The 25,524-nt window shown below is 36.9% G+C and overlaps 1 protein-coding gene across 1 annotated transcript; it reads left to right on the top strand.

The window, feature by feature from the left end:
* The first annotated feature begins 10,916 nt into the window (after positions 1-10,916).
* On the top strand, positions 10,917-25,229 carry LOC148196068 (uncharacterized). Its single transcript, XM_088095363.1, has 5 exons — positions 10,917-12,417; positions 12,726-13,163; positions 13,248-14,259; positions 21,649-21,913; positions 25,044-25,229. The coding sequence occupies exons 1-5, from the start codon at positions 10,917-10,919 to the stop codon at positions 25,227-25,229; spliced, it is 3,402 nt and encodes a 1,133-aa protein (XP_087951489.1).
* The last annotated feature ends 295 nt before the right edge of the window (positions 25,230-25,524 follow it).

A 25,524-nucleotide genomic window follows, 5' to 3' on the forward strand; every position in this document is an offset into this window, starting at 1 on the left:
AGCGACAAGGGATTTACCGAGGGCTTGTTGGCCGTCGATAAGCCGTCTGTAAATACCCTTTTCCGACGGCTTCTGGCATTTTCCGAGGGCTTTTGGCCTTCGGTAATATCCTTATTTTTTGTAGTGGTATGATATATTTTTTTTATTTTGAATTGTCTTTGGAGTTTAACATCATTTTAGTATGAAATTTATTTAAATTTGAATTTAAAAAAATTGTCATCTTTTTTATTTTAAGAAAAACTTATAATTAAATGAGTCAGTAAGCCAACCCGTTTAACCCACCAACCTGTGGTAAGTCAAACTGGGTTCGAATTTTTTCAGCTCGCTAATAAGTGAGCCGGGTTGGGTTGGCTCACTACGTGACCAACCCATGGTGGGTCGAGCCGAGCTGGGTTACCCGTTTTAACAGCTCTAAATTAACGACACTATTTTTCTTAACGATTTTTTATAACAATAGGAATACTGTATTTTCTAGAATTTAAAATCGTAAAAAATGTTAGGAAAAATTCTGGTATAACTAAAACAAGTTTTACTTATATCATTATGATTTTCTCAGTTTTTTACAATAAACTAGAGCTGTCAAAATGGGTTACAACCCGCGGGCCAAGGCCACGGGTTTGAGCCCGGTTGGGTTTGAAAAAATTGTATTTTTTTATGCGGGTCAAGTTTCAACCCGGCTCATTTAAACCCGGCTCATGCGGGTTGAATTCGTGGTGGGCCGGGTTGGCCCACCAACCCACCTACCTAATTTTATTTTATTAAAATTTAATTTTAATTTTATAAAAAAATATTTATTATTTTGTTTTTGCTTGAAAAAATTATTTAAGTTTCTTATTTTCAGAATTAATTAAACACCCATGTTCGGAGTGAAATTTGTTTATATTTGAATAATAGAAAGTTTGTAATTTATTTTTATTTAAAAAAATTGTAATTAAGTGAGCTAGTGAGCTAACCCGTTTATCCACCAACTCGTGGTGGGTCGGGCTGGGTTTGAATTTTTATGCCTCGCTAATAAATGAGCCGGGTTTGGTTGGCTCACTAAGTGACCAACTGTGGCGGGCCGAGCCGGGTCGGGCCGGATGACCCTAAAAATTGAACACTTATTAATTTTGAATAATAAGTAAAATATTGAAAATATTCTCATTATTATATTAACTCATTTTTTTCAAATAATAGTATTATAATTTTTAAAATATACACTCATCTTATAAATTAATTTCGTTTTCTAATTCATCAAGTTAACTAGTTTGTAAGCAAATATACATATACAAATTAAAATTTTAGAAAATTCAACCACAAATATAATAACGATTATTTCATCTTATATATATATATATATATATATATATATATATATATATACTTATTTATTTTCTATATTTATTTTTTCATAAATTTAAAAAATACAAAATAAAAACACAGTTCAGATGCTTAAAAATCAAATTTCAAGTACAGGTTGGCGAAATTCAGAATTCGACTTGAAGGACCGAATATTCTTACGAAAAATCAAAACCAATAGAAAAATAAAGGCTTAAATGCTTACTTCGTCTCTATGTTAAGAGATGAATTTCTTTTTAGTACTCGATTGTAAAAGTGTAGACATTAAGTTTCAAAATTGTCAAAATTGTACGAATTGAGTCCCTTCGTTAAGTGGACAATAACGAAGTTAACTTCCAGCTCACGTGGCAAAGGAATCTGCATTTTTTCTTCTCTCTCTTCTGTCTTTTCCTGAAATGCCCCCAACTTTTTCTCTCTTTTCTATATTTTTTTTTAAATATTTTTTTCTCTCTCTTTGCTCTGCAACATCTCCCTCCTCCGCATACGCAATTCCCACCTCTTTTCCCTCTCCGACGGCGGCTTAGACGACATTATCCACCTCTGGTGTGACCGGTACACCTTTGACCCTAATGCTTTAATCACTGCATATCACCGAACTGTTGAATCTTGAGACAGACGCAATCATATCACGTGGATGATCTCACACTCTCACTCCCTCACTCAAGGGCACTTGATCTGCCTTAGAGGAAGGTTCCTCCAACCACTGATATCAACTTCCTTCTTTGATCGCAACATTATCCCAAACCCAAACGAAAACCTTTCACAATTTTCTTTCCTTTTCTAACACCCTTGACTCAGGTTTTTCACTTTGCAAATTCGAATCTCAGTCCCTTCAATGTGATGACTCCTAACGCCGCCGGTGAATGGCTCGATTTCGTTTCCAGCGCCTCCGATTCCTCGCCATCTTCGTCGTCGTCGCCGTCTTCGCGAGTGACGAATCGGAGTCAGAGCGTGAACTTTAGATGACTGATTTCAATTGGGAATATGTCGGTTGTGAACACGACGGGTATGGCAGGACAGCCTCCGCCGCAGACGAGCGACACTCAAGGGGTTGAGGGCGGGAGGGGTGCTAGCTGTCTTGTCGACATGATGAAGCTTCCGGAGGACGTCTGGGGAGGGGACGCATATTCGTGGGCCTCGCTGCAGAACCCTTACAGTTTGGGAAGCCGTGGGGGGGGGGGGGGGGGGGGGGGGATGACCAATGAGAGGGACTATGGTGGGTTGGGAGGGGGGCTTGTAAGGTTGGCTCAGGTTTTTCGTTCCGCCCACTTAACGGAAGGGACTCAATTCATACAATTTTGACAACTTTGGGACCTAATGTCTACACTTTTAAAACCGGGTACTAAACAAAAATTCATCCCTTAACATGGGGACGAAGTAAGCATTTAAGCCAAAAATAAATAAGGAAAGCAGGTTATGTCAGAAAAAAAAATTCCACTTCCTTATATTCTACCTACACTTGATAATTAGTTTTTATAATAAAATATTATATTAACATATAAAAATAAACATAAAAAGAATATTATAATAAAATAATAATATATGAAGTAGTAAGTTGAGTATAAGAGTAAAACGAAAGCGTTAAATATAAATATATATATATATATATATATATATATATATATATATATAAAAGTCTGCTAACGTAATTTCTTAAAAATGTATTAAATTTTAATTGAAAAAAATATCCTTATGAATTTTATGTTTTAAGGTTAAAGATATTTGAATAATTTCTTATTTTTTATATTTGTTTATTTTAAATTAAAATAAAAACTATTAAAATATCACTATATTAAAGTACACTAGTAAAAAATTGGGTTTTTACAGCGCACATTATGCCACGGTTCACTGGAAACCGCAGCATAATGGTGCGCGGTGGCAGTTTTGTAAATAAATCGAACCAATATGCCGCGGTTCAGCGCGGAACCGCGACATATACTCCAGTCAAACCATCCCCTTTGACGCCACGTCTGAATAAAATATTAAATAACAGAGTATCTGCCGCGGTTGTCAAGAGAACCGCGGCATATACCCATGCTAATTTATTGCAGGGGCTGACTGAGTCAGAGAATTTCAGAAGTTACAAGGGTATATGCCGCGGTTGCTCTGAGGAACCGCGACATATACCGTAGTAACTTTTGAACTTCTCCGTCAGTCAGAGAATTTCAGAAGTTACAGGTGTATATGCCGCGGTTTCTCAGAGCAACCGCGGCATATACCCCCTGTCATCTACTGATATTACCCAAAAGGGAGTTGGGGAGACAGTTGTGTTCAGCACGTTACAGGGGTATAGGCCGCGGTTCTCAGAGTAACCGCGACCTATTCTCCTACCTGAAATAAATTTAAAATGAATTTGAAATATTTAGAGGAATATACCGCGGTTGCCCGCTGAACCGCTGCATATACTTTAAAAATAATTTCAAAAATGCCATTAAGGTTAATTTTTTAAATCAGTATAGGTCGCGGTTCCTTGTGAAACCGCGACATATAACCATCTTATACCGCGGTTAAGTAGTGAACCGCGGTAGATTCCCCAGTCAGAGTTAAAAAATAAAACTTTGGAACAGTGTCGTCTTCTTGTTCGCGCAGGCGCAGGCGCAGTTTCGCGTTTTCTTCTCCCTCCCGCGACCACCCATCTCAGGTCGTCGTTTTTGCACCGTTTAAACTCAAAATTGTTCGGTCATTTCTCATTTTTGACGATAAGAAAGAGTTTTAGCCGATCAAAATCGTTTGAAACGCCTGTCATTCTCTCCGCTGCCATTTCCCTTTGTTGCACCAAGCTTTTTCGCCGCCCCTATTCCAGGTATTTATGCCCTTTTGCATTCTTAACATGATTTCTTCATTAGTTTTTGCATAATAACAATTGCTATAGTTTTGGTAATGTATGAAATTACTATAGTTTTGGTAATGTATGGTATAGTTTTTGCTAAAATTTTGGTAATGCATGAAATTGCTATAGTTTTGATAATGTATGGTATAGTTTTTGCTATAGTTTTGGTAATGTGTGTTGTAGTTCTTGCATTATTTATAAACCTTAAAATATTATTCACTAAGTTTCAATGATATGTATGAAATTGCAAGTTTGATTTTTAGTAGCTTATCTTTTTATGTAATATTTAGGAATATGGATCGAAATTGGATTAATTTACCACATATTAGTGCTGAGTACGAGAGAGGTGTAGAGGAATTTATACAATTTGCGCACCGTAATGAGGGGAGAACTGATGATGAAGTGAAGTTTAGATGTCCTTGTGTGAACTGTTTGAATGGGAGAACGTTGAACGCAATTCAAATTAGAGAACATCTTATATGTGATGGTTTTCTAAGATGTTATACAACATGAATATGGCACGGCGAAGAAATGCATTTTCCCACTGACTCTCAAACTGTAAATGTTACTGATTCCACCATGGAAGAAGATCGACCGGATGAAGACAAATTGGAGGACATGATCCGCGATGTTGGAGCAGAAAATTTTGCCAAAGCTCATGTGTATGAGACGATGTCGACTGATGCGGAAACACCTTTGTATGTCGGTTCAACTAAGTTCACACGTTTGTCAGCGGTGTTAAGGCTCATGAATTTGAAGGCGAGCAATGGATGGACTGATAAGAGTTTTACAGAACTGTTGACGTTGTTGAATGAAATGTTGCCAGATGGAAATACACTGCCCACTCGTAATTATGATGCGAAGAAAATTCTTTGTCCAATGGGTATGGAGTATAAAAGGATACATGCTTGTCCCAATGACTGCATTTTGTATAGGAAAGAGTTTGAATTTTTGACAAAGTGTCCAAAATCTGGCTTATCACGATACAAGTCAAAAAACAATAGTGAAGATAATGGTCAGATAGAAAAAAATGGATCTGCTTTGAAAGTAGTTTGGTACCTTCCAATAGTGCCCAGACTTAAGCGTTTGTTTGCGAATCCCAAAGATGCTAAAAACCTTAGATGGCATGCAGATGAGAGAAAAATTGACGGGCTGCTTCGTCATCCAGCTGATTCAAAGCAATGGAAAAATATTGATCGACAATTCCCCGAATTTGGTAAAGAGTGTAGAAATCTTAGGCTTGGTTTAGCCACTGATGGAATGAACCCATTTGGTAATCTGAGTACCAATCACAGTTGTTGGCCAGTTATATTGATAATTTATAACTTATCTCCTGCATTGTGCATGAAGAGGAAGTACATGATGTTGTCTATGATGATATCTGGTCCAAAGCAGCCTGGAAATGACATAGATGTTTATCGGGTTAAATATGTTTTTAGTCCCTAAACTATTGGCCATTTATGGTTTTCGTCCCTCTTCCAAAGTAAGGTACACTTTAGTCCTCAATCTTTAAAAAACGTTCGTTTTAGTCGAAAAAACGAACGTTTTGAGGACTAAAACGAGGACTAAAAACAAAATTTTGAGGACTAAAACGAACGTTTTTCTAAAGAATGAGGACTAAAGTGTACCTTACTTTGGAAGAGGGACGAAAACCAGAAATGGTCAATAGTTTAGGGACTAAAAACATATTTAACCCATGTTTATCTAAGCCCACTAGTTGAAGACTTGAAGGTTTTGTGGGTTGATGGGGTTGAAATATTTGATGCATTCGCTTCAGAGACTTTTATGATGCGTGCAATGTTATTTTGCACCATTAATGACTTTCCTGCTTATGGTAATTTGTCAGGATACAGTGTCAAGGGTCATAAAGCGTGTCCTATATGTGAAGAAAACACTGCAGCTCATCAATTGAAACATGGAAGAAAGACGGTGTATCTGCATCATCGGAGATTTCTAAAACGTAATCATCCATATCGAAGGTTAAAAAAAGCATTCAATGGAGATCAAGAGAGGGACGAAGCACCAAATCCACTTACTGGCCTTCAAGTTCTTGAAAAAGTTAATAAAATACATCATGTATTTGGGAAAACATCGAAGAAGTCATCTGTAACGACCCCTTGGAAGAAGAAATCAATACTCTTTGATCTTCCATATTGGTCAAAGTTAGATGTTCGACATTGCATAGATGTGATGCATGTAGAAAAGAATGTGTGTGATAGCTTGATTGGTACATTACTCAACATTCAGGGAAAGACAAAAGATGGAGTGAATGCTCGTTTGGATTTAGTTGACATGAATATCCGAGAAGATTTGGCACCCAAGGAGATTGGTAAACGTACTTATTTGCCCCCTGCATGTTACACAATGTCTAGACAAGAGAAGATAAGTTTTTGTGTATGTTTAAAGAGTATCAAAGTACCACAAGGATACTCTTCAAATATGAAGAGTTTAGTGTCAATGCAGGACTTAAAGCTTGTTGGCATGAAGTCTCACGATTGTCACGTCTTAATGCAACAGTTGTTACCGGTGGCTATTCGTGGAATTTTGCCCAAAAATGTTAGGCACACCATAAACAGGTTGTGTTCATTTTTCTCGTCAATATGTAGTAAAGCCATCGATCCTACAAAGTTAGATGAACTTGAAGGCGAGATTGTTATCATCTTGTGTCAACTAGAGATGTTTTTCCCTCCATCTTTTTTTGACATCATGGTACATTTACTTGTTCATTTGGTTAGAGAAATCAAGTTGTGCGGACCGGTATACTTAAGATGGATGTATCCTATTGAGCGTTATATGAAGATTTTGAAAGGGTACGTTAAAAATCCATATCGTCCTGAAGGTTCGATGATTGAAAGGTATATTGCTGAAGAAAGTATCGAGTTTTGTTCAGATTACATGACATCAACGAATCCAATAGGAGTTCCTCGCACAGCATGGTTGAATAAATTTTCTACAAGTAAAAGCATCCGAGGTGTCAATGTGGTGACAAAAGATCGCGAAGAATTGTTGCAAGCGCATCTTTATATATTGAACAACACAGATGAGGTGATCCCTTTTTTGGAAGCACACAAAGTGATGGAGGACCATCTAAGCTCCACATAGGACCTTTAACAAGAGCCATGTCCAAGAGGAAGAGGGAGCACTCACTACTTTACTCTTATGGAGTATTACTTACTAAGTTCTCTTTCTCTTTGCTAAATACTTTTACATTGCTTTTGTAGAATATTAATAAAAGGGAGGAACCATGTCTATGCAACTTAAAAGGGCTGCCACGTAAGCAAAGAAGCACAAATGGATGGTTGGTGACATGGCTTTTGCATTACGTTCAACACCAAAGACAACAACTCCATCTTCTTCAATGGCTTTGCTGAGTTGGCACTCATAGCTTGCTGCCCAAGCTTCCTCTATCTGTTTTACAGCATGTGCACATTTAAATAACTTGCACAATATGTTTTAGAAGCTCTCCTTCTTCTATAAATAGAGAGCTTCATCACTTGTAAATGTAACTTGAATTGAAGTAAAGAAATGCTGCCAATTTCCAGCTATTACTCTCAAGTTCACCTCTGTGCTTTGTTATCTAGCACCTCCTCTAGCTTCTTTCTCCTTTGGAAAGCCTACTGAGTTAGAGATCTACCAAAACATCCATTCAAACACCACCAGACAATTTCACAAACACCTTGAGTGCGCTCCGAACCTCCACTGTTTCCTTTCATCCGCTGCCAATTCTCTGAGTTGCGGAGCTTCTTCTGCACATTCTGGAGTAGCTTCCATCATTTGGCATCAAGAGCCAGCTCGTCCACGCAAGTCTCCAAGAGATAAGTCACGTTTTCATTCATTTTTCACTTCCGTCATGTGCTGTTCCAGTTTTGCCATTGTTTGATTTTTTTTCCTCACTTCTGTGGTTTGATTTCGTGTTTGTTGTGGATGTTTGTGTTCATTCACTGTTCCTTAGTGTTTGTTCTTCATTTTAATCGGTGCAAATCATTTGTTTGAGTTCAAATCAAGCTTTATAAATCAATTCTAGTTTCTGTCAAGTCTTGTGCAAATGTTTTTGCAGTTTTACCTCTGTCACAATGTTTAATTCAGTTCAGCTTTGATTTCTTTCGTTTGTCCTTGAATCCAGTGCACTTTCTAGCTATATGTTGATCTATAAAGCAATGACAGTAAGTCAGCTTTGATCATTTGAGCTCACAAGCATGGTACACTGTTTTCCAGTCCACATTCTGCAGAAAAACTCATTTTCTGGTTTGATTTACTATAATTTGTTTCTGTCCAGATTTCTGGATTCTAAAGCTTGAAACAAGTTTGTTTGTTGAGTTCATATATGTTTCAAGTCTTAACAATCCGTAATACACACTGCATTCCAAAATGAGTGTTGAGTTCTTCATAATCTGTTTTCCAAATTCTGCACAATATTTCCAAATCTGGTGCATTAGTTATAACCTGTTTCAGACCAGATTTATTAGTTCTTAAGCTTTGAACAAGTTTCCTTGGTGTTGTTTAGTAGTGCTGGAAGTCTAACAACTCATTTTAATCACAGAATTGCAAAATGACTGGTTGAATTCCTCACACTCTGATTTCAAAATCTGTATCAAAATTCATGTCTCGTTTGATCATGTGCACACTGTTTTTGTTCAGATTTATTGATTCTAATGCTTGAGACAAGTTTCTTTGATGAATTTATACATGTTTCAAGTGCTAGAAATCTGTATTCACCACTAAATTTCAAAAACAATAGTTGAGTTGATCAAAAGTCTGGATTCCAAAACTGTCTCAGTTTTTCATCAGCTTTGCACCGTGCTTGAATCATTGCTTTGTCTTAGGCCATTTAATATCTGCTAGCTTAATTTTTCAAGCTAGATTTAGTTGCTTAGGACCTTTTCTACATGTTTCTTGATCTAGCCATCTTTGCTTCTGCTGTTTTAGTCTTTTAAAGTGATGTTTTACCACTTTTTGTTGCATAATTAGCAACTACAACAGTGATTTTGGAATTCTGAGTGTTTTGGTGCAATTTGCATGTTTGAGCAAGTATATTTGGTGAATTCAAATTTGTTTCTACTGTATAGTTGGTAAATTTTCAGTCTATGTGCAAAAACACTATCCAAACCATTGAATTTGCTTGAATTTTGCAAGTGGACCATTGATTTTCTGCTGTGGTTCCTTTCTTTGTTGTTTTATTGTTTGCACATCTTCAAATCCTCGATACAATTTTGCTCCAAACATCAAATTTTGTTTCCAAAGGTGTTGATGCAGATTCACCCTTTCATCTATCAAATTTGGTCAATTTTGGAAGTGAAACAGTGAAATTCTGCTAAGCCTTTGTCTTTGCTGTCTAAGTGTTTGCACACATCAAAATTGATGACATAAACTTGTTTGAAATATCATTGGAGCCTTAGATACACTGCCATTTATTTTACACACTGCTGTTCCATTTTTTTTTCCAGCCACATTTTGGTGCAGTATGCATTTCTTTGCTATTTTCTACACTTAAAAGTTTCAATTTGCAATTTGGATTGGCAAAAGCTAGGGGATTCTGTTCCAACCATTTGTGAATCATTATACAAGTGAATTCAAATCATCAAAAAGCACATAACCCCTGCAATCCAGTTTTCACGAATCCAAACCAGAAAATACAACAATCTGCTGTTCTTTGTGGCATTTCATCAAACAGTTTTGCATTTTCATCAAACACTTACACTGCACAGAATTCCATCACTGTTTTTTGGGTTTTTCTTGCTTTTCTAATCTGTTCTAGACCTTATCTTAGGTTCCTTTTGTGTGCTAGCCTTTATTCCAGCCCAAAGTGTTTAGAAATCACCTTTTATTGACTTCTATAGCTGCTGTCATATTAATTCTGCATTTAAATTGGATGCACCTTGTTTTTCATCACTCACGGGTTTTGTGAATTTTGGTGTGCTGGAATATCATTTGGTGGTGGAGTTTTAACATCCAGCTAGGCCTTATCAAAGGGGTAGCATCTTAAGGAGTGGAGGTCTTGCTAACATTGCTTCAAGTGGACTTCAAGAGTAATTTCCATTGGCTGTCCAGCACCTCCTTGCAGCAGAAAAACACCATTTTAAAGTTCCATTTCAGCTCATTTACTTTGCCTTTACAGCCACACTTGGCTTTGTTTAAATAGTTCTACATTTCATTGTATATTTGGCTTTCTATCACGGAACCTTTGTAGAATATTCTTCTTTGCTTTTGAAACTTGAGTTACTTGGGGAAAATGCTTATCAAGCAATTCCAAGTACTCCATTAAACATTGTAATAGTCTAGTTGCGCATCTTAGTGTGGAAGTGTGTCAAGTGGCTCCAAGTGTCATTTGCACTTTCACTTAGGGCCGTTTTTTCTTTTTCCATTCATTTCATATTTCCTTTCTTTTGCTTGTTGAATATTTGTGTTCTACGTCTCCGTGATAGCTAGGTGTGCTACCATATCGACAAACCTTCGTTTGGTTTATTAGGGGCATAACATCGTTACATTCCAAAAGGTTTTGAAAGACTTCTATCTAGAAACTTGGGTCAGAAACGTCAGGAGACACTCTGGCTAAGGAAGGACAAGGTTTCTAAGCTTGTCCATTGTGACTCACCTCTCCTTCCTGGGAGTTATTCGGTTTCTTCACCTTTAGAATCTCTATAGAAGTCATTCACCAAAAATAAGCAAATCCTTTTTTTTCCAAAAGTTTTGATTCATACTTGTGCAAGGCTTTCAAATTTTGTGAAAACACTTTCTCTACTTCACAAGCATGAGTCACTCTAGTGTTCAAGGTAACATCAATCATGATCAGGACAACATAGAGTTGAGAGAAGAGCTCAATAGAACCAAGGCTGAGTTACATGAACTACGGCAAATGGTCGCCAATCTTACTCTCATTCAAAGAGGGCATTCACAAGGGGATCACTCTCATAGGCAAAACCATGATCATGATGATCATTCCCAACATGGTGATCACCATAGTTATCACCCTTATGATCACTATCAACGCCCTCCTAGGCGTAATCATAACCATAGAGACCATCATGTGGAACCTAAACTCGACCTTCCACCCTTCTTTGGACGAGACAATGTCGAAGAATACTTTGAGTGGGAGATGAAGGTTGAACAGATTTTTGAGTGCTACCACATAGATGATAGGAGGCGAGTGACCTTAGCTACCTTGACTTTTCAAGGTGCAGCCCTTTATTGGTGGACATCAATCATAAGAGATCAAAAGATGAGTGGCGACTATACCATCCAATACTGGAATGAGTTAAAAGCAGCCTTACACAGAAGGCATGTACCAGCATATTATGCTAGAGAAGTCATGGACAAGCTCCATAGACTTCAACAAAGAAACATGAGTGTTGAGGAATATCGGCAGAAATTAGAATTACTCATGTTAAGAGCTGGGATTAAAGAGGAAGAGAGATTCACCATAGCTAGATTCCAGAGTGGATTGAACTATGAGATTAGAGATAAGGTAGAACTCTTACCTTACTTAGATCTCAATGACTTTGTCCAGCTATGTGTGCGAGTGGAAGAACAAAATAGAAGAAAAGCTTCCACAAAGAGACCTTATGCTACCTCCTCTTCATATAGGAAAGATTTTAAGAGGGAGGGTAGTTTTCCAAGATATGAAGAATCAAAAGAGAGAGAGCGTGAACGAGAGAAAGATAAGATCAAAAGCAAGGATAGAGAACTAAGAAAAGAAAAAGAGAACTCTAAAGGAAAGGAACAACGGTCTCCAAGAGAGCAAACTAGAGATTCCAAGGGTAGGGAGACTAGATGTTTTAAATGTGGGGCTAGAGGACACTATTCAACTGAGTGTCACTTCAAAAAGTCAACCTATATCCTTGAGCATGAAAATCATAGTGAGGTATCAACCTCCAGTGCGTCTGAGTTGTCCTCATCTGAAGAGGAACATGAAGCTCCACCTTGTGATGGAGATCTTCTTATGGTTCGGAGACTCCTTGAAGCAAAGCATGTGGAGTTAGAACAATCTCAACGCGAAAACCTATTCCACACACGCTGCAAAGTTTTTGATAAAACTTGTTCTATGATTGTGGATAGTGGTTCTTGTTGTAATTGTTGTAGCTTTAGAATGGTGGAAAAGCTAGGCTTAACTCCTACTCCTCATCCTAACCCTTACAAACTTCAATGGATAAAAGAGGATGAAGGAATAGTTGTTAAGGAACAAGTAAGTGTACCAATTTCCATAGGCAAGTATGAAGATCAACTCATTTGTGATATTGTTCCAATGGAAGCAGGTCACATCTTACTTGGGCGACCTTGGCAATATGACAAACAAGCTTTGCATGATGGGGTCACCAACAAGATCACCATCCAACACAAAGGCAAAAAGATTATCTTGAGCCCTCTTACACCATCACAAGTACGAGAGGATCAAATAATACTTAAAAAAAATTGGATGGTGAGAAAAAGCTCAAAAATAAAACAGTTTCAAAAGAGAAGAATTTGAGTTTGTTAGAAAGTGCCTCAACCAATGTAGTTGTCCCAACAAAACAATCTAAAAATCTTTTTCTTGGGCAACCTCACTTTCTTCTCTATTGCAAAGAGACACTTGTTTCCATAAATCATCCACTTGATTCTCTTCCCAAAGGGTTACAAAAGCTTTTGAAAGAATTTGATGATTTATTTCCTAAAGAGGCTCCAAGTGGTTTACCACCTCTTAGAGGAATTGAACATCAGATTGATTTGATTCCTGGAGCTAGTCTTCCCAATAGGCCAGCTTATAGGACTAACCCTACAGAAACCAAAGAGATAGAGAGGCAAGTCCATGATTTATTGGAAAAAGGATGGATACAAAAAAGTCTTAGCCCTTGTGCCGTGCCAGTGTTGTTAGTCCCAAAGAAAGATGGTTCTTGGCGAATGTGTACAGATTGTAGGGCTATCAACAACATTACAGTCAAGTATAGGCACCCTATTCCTCGGTTGGACGATATGTTAGATGAGTTACATGGAGCAAACATGTTCACCAAGATTGATCTTAAAAGTGGATATCATCAAATAAGGATCAAAGACGGAGATGAATGGAAAACCGCTTTTAAGACCAAATTTGGCCTCTATGAATGGTTAGTCATGCCTTTTGGCTTAACCAATGCTCCTAGTACATTCATGCGACTAATGAATCATGTCCTTCAGGAATACATCGGCAGCTTTGTTGTAGTCTACTTTGATGACATTCTAATCTATAGCAAAGGTCTTAAAGAACATCTTCACCATGTGAGGAAAGTTTTGATTTTACTTAGACAACATCACTTATTTGCCAACTTTGACAAATGTACCTTTTGTCAAGAAAGTGTCATTTTTCTGGGATTCAAAGTTGGGAAAGAAGGTGTACATGTTGATCCTAGCAAAATCAATGCTATCCAAGAGTGGCCTGTCTTGAAAACAGTGGGAGAAGTAAGAAGTTTTCTAGGTCTAGCAGGTTTCTATAGACGATTTGTAGAAAATTTCTCTACTATTGCTGCTCCCCTCAATGAACTTTTAAAGAAAGATGTGTCATTCAAATGGGATGAAAAGCAAAGTCTAGCCTTTGAGACCTTGAAACATAAGTTAACACATGCACCCATTCTACATTTACCTGATTTTTCTAAAGCTTTTCAAGTCGAATGTGATGCATCTGGGGTAGGAATAGGAGCTGTCCTTATACAAGAAGGTCACCCCATAGCTTATTTTAGTGAAAAACTCAGGGGACCTACATTGAATTATCCTACCTATGACAAAGAACTATGTGCCCTTATTCGAGCATTGCAAACTTGGGAGCATTACTTGGTGTCTAGAGAATTTATTATCAATACTGACCATGAATCTCTCAAGTATATTAAAGGGCAAGGAAAGCTGAACAAAAGACATGCCAAGTGGATAGAATATCTCGAGCAGTTTCAATATGTCATCAAACATAAAAAGGGAAGTACTAATGTTGTTGCGGATGCTCTATCTAGACGTCATGCATTGTTAGTTACTTTAGGATCACAAATACTAGGTTTTGATGACATTAAGCAACTTTATGAAACTGATCCTACATTTGCATCCACATATGCATCTTGTCTTAAGAAGCCATTCGACGGATTCTATATTTCTGAGGGGTATCTTTTTAATAAAGGAAAATTATGCATACCCCAAGGATCCATTCGAAAGCTTCTTATCAAGGAAAGTCATGGAGGAGGACTCATGGGCCATCATGGAGTTGATAAAACTCTTCATACTTTAAAAAGCAAATTTTATTGGCCACACATGAGAATAGATGTCCAAAAGCATTGTTCTAGTTGCATAGCTTGTTTACAAGCTAAATCTAAAGTCATGCCTCATGGACTCTATCTTCCTCTTCCAATAGCTAGCACCCCTTGGGAGGACATTAGTATGGATTTTGTCCTAGGTCTACCGAGAACTCAAAAGGGGTTTGATTCAATCTTTGTGGTAGTTGATAGATTTAGTAAAATGGCTCATTTCATACCTTGCCACAAAGTAGATGATGCTAGCTATATAGCAAGACTTTTCTTCAAAGAAGTAGTCAAATTACATGGCTTACCCAAAACTATAGTTTCTGATAGAGATGTTAAGTTCCTTAGCTACTTTTGGAAAACACTTTGGGCCAAGCTAGGAACTAAACTACTATTTTCTACTACATGTCACCCACAAACTGATGGGCAAACAGAAGTAGTAAATAGATCTCTATCAATTCTATTAAGGGTAATGTTAAAGGGCAATATTAAAAATTGGGATGATCATCTACCTCATATAGAGTTTGCTTATAATAGAGTAGTTCACAAGACTACTAAACTTTCTCCTTTTGAGGTTGTTTATGGTTTTAACCCTATCACACCGCTTGATTTACTTCCTCTTCCAGATTCATCTTCTTTTCTTCATAAAGAAGGTATTTCTAAAGCGGAGTTTATCAAAAAGTTACATGAAAAGGTTAAAACCCATATTGAAAAACAAACTCAAAAATATTCTGACTACAACAACAAAGGGAGAAAACAAGTAATCTTTAAAGAGGGAGACTTAGTTTGGCTTCACTTGAGAAAGGAAAGATTTCCTTCTCAACGCAAATCCAAATTAAGCCCAAGAGGTGATGGTCCTTTCAAAGTGGTCAAGAAAATAAATGATAATGCATATCAATTAGACCTTCCTGAAAGTTATGGCGTCAGTCCTACTTTTAACATTTGTGATTTAATTCCTTTCACAGGAGATGCCCAACAGGATTCTCAAGATCTGAGGACAGATCTTTTTCAAGAGGGAGGGACTGATGGAGGACCATCTAAGCTCCACATAGGACCTTTAACAAGAGCCATGTCCAAGAGAATCCAAGAGGAAGAGGGAGCACTCACTACTTTACTCTTATGGAGTATTACTTACTAAGTTCTCTTTCTCTTTGCTAAATACTTTTACATTGCTTTTGTAGAATATTAATAAAAGGGAGGAACCATGTCTATGCAACTTAAAAGGGCTGCCACGTAAGCAAAGAAGCACACATGGATGGTTGGTGACATGGCTTTTGCATTACGTTCAACACCAAAGACAACAACTCCATCTTCTTCAATGGCTTTGCTGAGTTGGCACTCATAGCTTGCTGCCCAAGCTTCCTCTATCTGTTTTACAGCATGTGCACATTTAAATAACTTGCACAATATGTTTTAGAAGCTCTCCTTCTTCTATAAATAGAGAGCTTCATCACTTGTAAATGTAACTTGAATTGAAGTAAAGAAATGCTGCCAATTTCCAGCTATTACTCTCAAGTTCACCTCTGTGCTTTGTTATCTAGCACCTCCTCTAGCTTCTTTCCCCTTTGGAAAGCCTACTGAGTTAGAGATCTACCAAAACATCCATTCAAACACCACCAGACAATTTCACAAACACCTTGAGTGCGCTCCGAACCTCCACTGTTTCCTTTCATCCGCTGCAAATTCTCTGAGTTGCGGAGCTTCTTCTGCACATTCTGGAGTAGCTTCCATCACAAAGCCATTATTAAGAATAAAAATCCAAGACAATCAGAGAAATGGCAATTGATGGAGCATAACAAAACATTTATGTCTTGGTTCAAATCTGAAATTGACAAAGAGCCACATTCTTCTGAAACTTTATTGTGGCTTGCAAATGGTTTGAAGTTTGATGTCGTGTGTTGTACAGGTTATGAAGTCAATAATTGCACATTCTATACGAAGACTTTGGATGATAAAAGCACAATACAAAATAGTGGAGTCAGTTTAGAAGTTGAGTCACTTCAATTTTCCACATCAAAAGATCAATCTCCTGTAGTTGGATCAATGAGATATTATGGTATAATAGAAGAGATATGGGAGGTTGATTACACCAAGTTTTTTGTTCCATTGTTCAAGTGTAAGTGGTTTGACAATAAGAGTGGTGTGAAAATAGATGACTCGGGTATGACACTGGTTGATTTTCGCAAGGTGGGTTACCGAGATGAACCGTTTATCATGGTACATCAAGCATCTCAAGTTTTTTATGTCAAAGATCCTGCATCTGACCATTGGTATGTTGCTCTTCAAGGCAAAAAACAAATTGAAGTTAACGAAGACAATCTGATTAATATTTATATTGCTGACAACCATTCATTTCAAACTACAACAAATTTGGATGACCAATCTCTAGTTGACGATGACGTACATGCAATTCGGTCAGATCATGATGAGGGAATATACATATGATGAATCCATATCTTTATGTATGAATTTTCAATTTCTGTATAAGTATTTTATTAATATAACATAAGTTTTCCTTTTATACATTTCCTATGATTACTATTACATGTTTTGTTAATTTATATGATATTACATAAGTCTTGAAATAAAATTTAATGTTGTTATTTATTTTGACAGATATATGGCTGATCATCCACATTCTTCAGGGGATGAGGCTCCCCCAACCAGATCCACTAGAGGACCCACTAGGATGAAACAACTATTGATCAGGAAAAATAGTGGTGAAAGAACTCCGGTGAATGTGAATGTCACCACGGGTGTGGCAACTGGCCCCCATGCAGATGACTTCCGATCATACCTTGGAGTAGTGGCACGTGATAAGATTAGCATTCTCATTCCATCTTTTGATCATGTGTCCGAGGTTGATCGGAACATTATTTGGAAAGATATATTGGTAAGTTAGTTAATAGCATTTGAATTAAAATTTGTTTATATTGATAATTTTGTACTAATACAACTTTATTATGTTTTTTTCAGATGACATTTCACATTCCAAATGTCACAACACTTAGAAATAAGTGTTTGTCAACTGTTGCAGAAAATTTTAGAAACTTTAAAAGCAAGTTGACATCAAGATACATCTTTGGTAACCTTAAACATAAAAGTCCATGTAGTTCATATAAGTCCATTGATGAGGAGACTTGGCGGCTTTTTAAAGAGAGTCGGATGTCAGAGGAATGGCAGGTTAGTGTAGTTCATATTATTCAATTCCTCATTAACAAATATATATCATATGAACTAATTAATTAATGTGTATGTGACAGGAAATTAGAAGCAAAGCACAAGGAACAAGTGCTCACAACAAAAACCCCCACCTATTATCTCGTGGTGGGTATAGGAAGCTTGAGGAGAAAATCCTCAAGCAAAAGGCAGATGCTATACCACCATCTCAGGGTGGTAGCCCTCCTCAACCTCCTTCTCCACCGTCTAGACATGAGAAATGGAAGTTAGCCCGTATGCGACCATCGGGCACCTACTCTTCCGACACTGCACGAGAGATTTCTGAAAGAATTGTAAGTTATCACTGTTCCTAAAATAATAAATATTGTCATTATACATACTACATTAAACTATTTAAAGAATAATGGTGTTTTGTAATGTTACAGGACGCCTTGGTTGAGCAGAGCTCCCAAGGCCAATTCACTCCAAAGGGTCGCCAGGATATTCTTGCTGCTGCGATTGGACGACCTGAGCACCCTGGACGTGTACGTGCTGCAGGTCCTGGAGTAGGAATTACAGATTATTTTGGGAGCTCTTCTCGTCAGCCTTCATATTCATACAGCGATACACAAAGGATGACAGAAGAGATCACAAAAAAGGTCCGACAAGACCTTAGAGAGGAGATCAGGGCCGAGGTGAGGGCTGAATTCCAGATGCTATACCAGCAGCAGTTTCAGAGCATGCGCCCGGTGCCGTCTCCTATAGAGGAACATGTTATCCCTCCCCCTCCCACAGGTAAACTTAATAAACATTTATGTGCAATTATTTCTATCTTTTGTATAATCTAACATTTACTCTGACAGGGAGAAGCGCGAAAGGAAGTTGTTCCGCATCAGCCATCCCAGAGGATGACATGGACGATGGTAGTCCATGTCTGCTATACATTTTAGAGGATACTGAGATGGTGCTGGTAGCTCGTGGAACAGAGTTTAGGTCAGCGACTGTATGTCATGGTATGCAACTATTAGAGGATGAGGTGAAGGTCTCAGTGGATGAAATGATCATACCAGATGCCTCGGTTCCTCTGTCCACGGAAGAGATTTTCACTGTGGAACAAGCATATAAGTCGTTTATCACTTGGCCTAAATTTTTGGTTAAACCAGTTTCTGACCCCTCGGTATGAAATTCTTCTTTACACTTCTCAATTTTAAAGGTTTTTGATGTCAAAACTTATCTTATCTTTTCATGTAACAACAGACACAGGCACAAGAGAAGATTCCTCTATCTGAGGCTGACCCTCTTTCTTCATTGCATCTACTTGCTGACATCCTTGATGATAAGCCTTTGGAGGTTGAGTATGATGCTAATGTATTTGGGACAGGCTCTGAGGTCCCAATATACCTTAATAGCCAAGATGTCCGTGAGCTTGCGTCGGGAACACAAGAGTTGAATATTTCAATTATTCAACTTTGGACGATGTAAGTCTATGACCAATTATTTATATATAAAATTGATTTATATATCAAGTATCCTTAAATCAAAGTTAATTTTTGATTTCAGGTATATGTCTGGGGTCAGTAACAAGTTGGGGCGTTCTGATGATTATGGATTCATTGATCCCCAATCAATTCATGAATCAAATGATTTTGATAAGATCAACATGAATCTGATAAGAAGTTTTGGAAGGGGCAAGAAAATATACTTTTTGCCTTATATATCCGGGTAAGTGAACTTTGTTAACATAATAATGTTCCATATGTGATTTTAATATTTAATAGTTACGTTATTATGAATTTCAGGCGTCATTGGCAACTTCTTGTTATGTCTATGCAAGACAACTATGCTTTGTGGTTCTGTTAGGCCTCCTCTCACACAACTCAGACAAGCAATTGATTGGTAAGAACCTCAATGTTTGGACTTTCTTTGTTATATAAATGAATGTTAAAACCTTTTTTTATATACAGTTCTATTCCAGCAAGTATAATGATGGGTGGGAGATCAATTGTTAATAGTAGAAAGATTGCTTGGATTTCTCTCAAGGTTTGACATATGCTAAAGCCATACTTTGTTATAATTGTTTTATTTTAATGTTATTCACTAACTATTATCAACTGTGATGATATATTGTAGTGTAACAGACAAAATGGGTCATATGAGTGCGGATACTATGTAATGTATTGGATGGCCCATATTGTTCGTTCTCACATCACAAGTCGCTGGGAAACGGTAATATTTAACTTTAACAAATTTTGATTTTTTCCCAAATGTTGAATTCATATACACTAATTAATATGAATTGTCTTTTGCAGAGATTCAAGACTACTACACCAGTTCCTGAGAAGTCACTATTATTCATTAGGAACGTTGCTGCGAAGTATATAATTAGATTATAAATAGCTCTTAGATTTAAACATTGCATTTGATTAGATTGAATTTTCTTAGACTTTGTACTTTATTTGATGTTGAAATACATTTCAACATGTGTTTGTTATGTTCAAATTGAATTTGTGTACATGTTTTTATATGCAGGTCTGTTTTTGTGGTAGTGGAAATCACAAAAACAGACCTGCAATTTTAAAAAACTGCAGAGGAATATGCCGCAGTTGTACCACAACCGCGGCATATAGTTTTTCGTTTATTTTAAAAATGAGACATATGGCCGCGGTTAGTGCTAAAACCGCGGCATATACTACAGTCGTTTGCCGCGGTTCAACCGCGGCATATAGTGGACAAATTTTTTTTTTTAAAAAAAATGGATTTAGGCAACGGTTCCTTGGACAACCGCGGCATATTCCGCAACCTATATATCGCGGTCAGAACCGCGGCCTAAAGTCTCTGACTTACTACTGCGGCTGAATATGCCGCGGTTCGTAAACCGCGACGTATAGTGAAAAATAACCGCGGTAAAATCCCCTCGTTGCACTAGTGGTATGTCCTTTTTTATGAATAAAGATTTTTTTATCAATTAAAATTTGGTACTCTTTAAGAGGTTACATAAGTTAATAAACCCCATATATGTAATGTAAGAAAAGATATGGCTAGTTTCTCTTATCGAGGGTGAATGATAAAAACTCTTTTCAAATCTTTCTGAAAAATTAAGATGCTTTTTAAAAGTACACAACACAATTATGAATAATAAAACAGTAGAGAGATAGAGAAAGAAAACAAACACAGTCTTTTTATCCTGATTCGGCCTCAATGCCTACATCCAATCTCTTTCAATCGACCTGATATTGAAAGAGTTTCGACTATAAAGATTTTAGTTTTTACAACAAGGATTTACAGAGACCATTTCTCAAATGTAAAATACCTTTATAACTAAACTAATCTAATATAACAAATACTGTTACCAATAAGGTGCATTGATATTTTAAAAGATAATGATTTTGATGATGTTGCAAGAGTAGAACTCGAAGAATGAAGTTGTAATTTATTTAAAAGCACTTTTATAGACTGAAAATGTATTAGGAATAACTTTGAACTTGTAAACACTTAGAAATTTCCTGTCTTTAGGATATCTGCACATATAATTCATTATTTGATATAATAATCGATTATCACGAGCCTTTTTTAAAAACCATTGCTCTCACAGATAATCGATTATGGCTTGAAATAATCGATTATCCTGGTCTGGACGTGAATTTCCCAAGTCTCACAGATAATCGATTATTCCTCAGGATAATTGATTATCACTCTTTTGAAAACCCTGTAACGGACTTGAATAATCGATTATTACTTACAATAATCGATTATCACTGGCAATTGTATTGTGTCTTTTTAACTTCAGACCTGTGGGCTATATATAGTTGTCTAAAACCCTTAGAGGGTTTATCTAAGTCATTTGAGAATACAGTGTGATCTAAGGAAGTTCTCAAGTGTTAGTTCATCACTCTTGTCAAGTCTTCTGAATAGGAGAAGCTCGCGCTTTGTGTGTCAAACACTACAGGAAAAAGCGTAATTACCGATGGGAATTTACCGACGGCCTTTAGGCCTTCTGTAAAGTGTTGGTCACATAATATATCGAAGGCATGTAGGCCTTCGGTAATGTCAGCGATTAGAAATTTGGTTTTCTTGCCCCGAATTCCCCAATTTTAGAATTCCCTTGTCTTCCATTCCCTCGTCTCTTCAATTTCAGAAATCCCTCTCTCCCCTTCCCTGGTCTGTTCGTCATTACCGTAAGCCGAAGTTGGTCACCTTAAGCCATTGTCGTGTTGCTAACGCGGAGGTGGGTTCGTTGGTGGTTATTACTTTGGAGGGTGGTGACTCGTGGAAGTTGGCGTTTGCATTAGGGATGGTGGCGGTTAGTCAGTTCGACACTACGGTTGACGGTGTGAGTTTAGTGGTGTGGACGCTGACGGAGGTTCGTTGCTGGGTGGCGCTCTTCCATTCCCTACTCTTTGTTTGAATCGGTTCGTTGGTTTGAAGTGGTTGCTGTTGCAGACGCTGACGACGGTTTGTTGGTGGCTGGTTTGTGGTTAGGGTTCATGTTTTGGTCCTTGTGAGTGTTGCGACAGGGGTAGGGGTTGTTAGGGGTTGGCGTGTCGAGGGCGTTGTAGAGAAGTGGTGTTGGCTGATGCGTAGTGCTCAATTGCCACAACAAAAGGTCGTGTTTTGGCTGGTGCGTACTTCATCTTGGGTATGAATGCTTTAGTAGTGAGTAAATCTTAGTTGATGAGATGATTCTCGTATATGATATTATAAAGTGCATTTGTAGCTGTCGTGGTGCCTCGTTAACGTATTAAGGGTGTCTCTATTGTGAATCCTTCCTGTCTATTCTCTTGAATCCTTCTGGTGGTTATTTATGGGTTAATACTTTATGTATTTATGGATGAAAGTTGACTGAAATTAACTAGATGCTATCTTAGGCAGTTTTTTGGAGACTGGTACAATTTTGATTGGTGAATGATGTTTTTTTTTCCTGTTTCTTAGAGATAAGAAATATAAAAGTGAATATGTGTACTATGTTCTACATGTACAGTGATGATAGAATGTGGAATGATTGGGTTAAATCGTGTAAAATTGTTGCTTGAGTCATGAAATAGATGTGGTAAGATACTCTGTTTTAAATGTGGAAGTGATAGATGCCAAGATTTAATCCACGTCTATTGTAATAATGTATTGGCTGTGAAAAGAGCATGGTGCCGTGAGCAATATTGCGTGATTGGAATGTTGTCCTGTCACTTTTAAATGCATTAAATCAATTGATGGATGATGATCAAATGATAAATGTTGTAGTATAGGTAAATAAAACCGAGTTGTAGGTAAGTTTGAATAAAGTTGCATGATCCATCGACTGTGTCTCTTTTTATGTATAGTTAATATAAGTTGGCTATGGATGCTTTGGTTGTGTGTGATCGGTCCGATCATAAATGTTGTGAGTAATATGACATGAATGGCTAATCTTTGGATTTCATATTAGATGCTACACATCAGTTATTGTGATTGAATGAACTCTGTTGTTGAATAGGATAATGTTGACCATGGAATTTGAAGGTTATTTCATTTGGAAGTGGCAATGAATTTGGGGGTGATTAATAACTTGTTGAAAATTATTCCAGTAGTTGAATGGTAGATACTAGGTGTAGAGGTATGTTTGAGAATTAGTAACTTGGTTTGTGTTAAAAAAAATTGAATTAGCCTAGATGATGTTGGCCATATGGTGGGATTAATAGGACGTTGACATGGGAGGGATTTTGGTACATTGGAATTAATAAGGGGTGGGACCCTTTGTGTACTTATGATGATATAGGTTTAATGTAATTAATAAAAAGGCTTAGGTTTACGTAAAGAAATAAGGGTGATGTAATGTCTGGATATAGGGGTTAATGGGTAGCCTTATTTGAAAGATACATATCTATGTTGGAGATAATAATAAAATAGTAAGATAACATGATATTGAGGAGAAAATGAACTTTTAGCAATTGTGAAACTCTGATGCAATGCTGATGTTTGTTGTTGAAATTATTTCAGCTTTGAAATAGAACTTTGTTTCCAAAATAACTAGTCTCGATGTGGATGGAAATCCTAACTAATTGTTTTTATTGCAAGGAAAAGTTTGAAATTTAATTAGTCTTACTTTTGGTCGTGATGTGTTAGGTGGTAGTGCATTTGTTGTTTGTTTTGTCATATCATACAGTATGTATCATATTCGTTTGGTTAATTGTAGGTGTAGTGCATTAGGAATTCAATTTTGCACGTTGCTATTATTTGGTCAAATTGACCTGTCTGCTTAAGCTGGTCGGTGAACTTGTTCTAGTGCATTCACAAATTGTGTTTTTTTTAATTGGATAAGTGCAGATTTTTCAGAGAAATAAATGAGCTGTTATAGTGAATTGGAATTTGCCTTGCGACAAATGAGCTGTTATAGAGAAATAAAGAGAAATAATTGAGTTGTTATGTGATACTGTCTTTTTCCTTTGACTTTCTTTTGAATCTTTTAAAGTATGAGCACACTCAAACAAGATGTCCTTGTTTGCGTTCCTCTTTGTACAAATCTTTGAAATGAATTTTGTATTTTTGTATGGTCAATTGTGACGAGCTCCTTGGTCTTTGTTTGAAACAGTCACCAACAAATTCACATCTAGTGAGGGTAGCAACTTGTGTTTCATTGTTTGATATATTTATAAGGTTAGATATTTCTTTTCGTACCTTGAGACTATTAGTCGGTACAAAATTGTGGTTGCATCATTTTCCAATTTTCTGGTTGCATCATTATTTCCTTTCCAGCAGTTTGGACCGATCTGCAGCAATGATTGCTGAATTTTTTGGTTTTTTTTTAATTTGTCCAGCTTAGAATTCACTTGTAGACATCTTTTAATTCATTCATAGAGTCTTTATTCAGTTCCTTTTGAGTGATTGTTGTTCTTCCATCTCTGTTCCATTTGAATTCTTCATTTTTGGCAATAGCAAGGGTTGATTTTCGGTTTATTGTTGTTCATCCAGTTCTATTAGAAAGCTTGAACAAGTTTAAATTGGTGTTTGAAAGTTGGTAGTATTGTTCATTTGGTCATAGTTTGTCTTATATGAAGACTTTCTTTCTAAACTATCACTTTTTGAGTTAAAATTGAAGTGGAGTAGTGATTTTGAGTTGCAAGCTGTTTATAACTCATTTTAGAGTTTAAAGACAATTAAAATCATCAAACAAAGTTGCTTGAACATTAAGTTGTGTTTAAATTACTTCCATATGCTTTTTAGTATCAAACCACTAAACTAGGGACTTTCTGTAGTGCAGAATTTGTTTTCCAGCTAAGGTTTGATTCTTTTCTCTAGTTGCAATGCATTTGTAGCCATTTATGAATCATATAAAGCAATGAGACAATGTCTAGCCTTGATTATATGTGCTACATCAGTTAAAAGATGAATTTGTTTAAAAATTCTGCACAAAAAGGAATAAATCTGGTGCAATCTCATAAATTGTTTCAGTGGAAGTTTTATGTTTCTTAAGCAATGTGCAAGTTTGTTTAATGATATTAAACATGTTCCAAGACCAGGAAATCACTGATTTGAGATCAGAGTTTAGAAACTTTAAGGCCCTGGTCATGAGACTATTGCCTGAAATTTCACAAGATCCGTTCATTATGCCTGTGACCCAGCCACGACCCTCCTCGTCAGCCATCGTCCCTCATCAGCCCGCATCAGTCCAACCTACACCAGTCCAGCCATCTATAGAGGAGTAGGATGATGAAGATCCTTCTGATGATAATTATGTACATTATTAGTTTTATTTTGTTATTGAACATAGTTGTTATAGAAATATTTGGATATTAGAACATTTGGATGTTAGATCATTTGGATCTTAGATCAATTGGATGTTAGAACATTATGTTAGAACATTATGCTAGATTGTTTTTTGTTTTATGTTTTATTTATAAATACATGTTCTATGGATAATTGGATGATTCAGATGTTATATTATTTTTTAATCAATGATTGGATGATTGAGATGCACATTATGCAGGTCTGTATGTTGTT

This window comes from Vigna umbellata, chromosome 7 (assembly GCF_029865625.1).
Source record: "Vigna umbellata cultivar VRB3 chromosome 7, Vumbellata_1.0, whole genome shotgun sequence".
In the NCBI taxonomy this organism is placed as follows: domain Eukaryota; kingdom Viridiplantae; phylum Streptophyta; class Magnoliopsida; order Fabales; family Fabaceae; genus Vigna; species Vigna umbellata.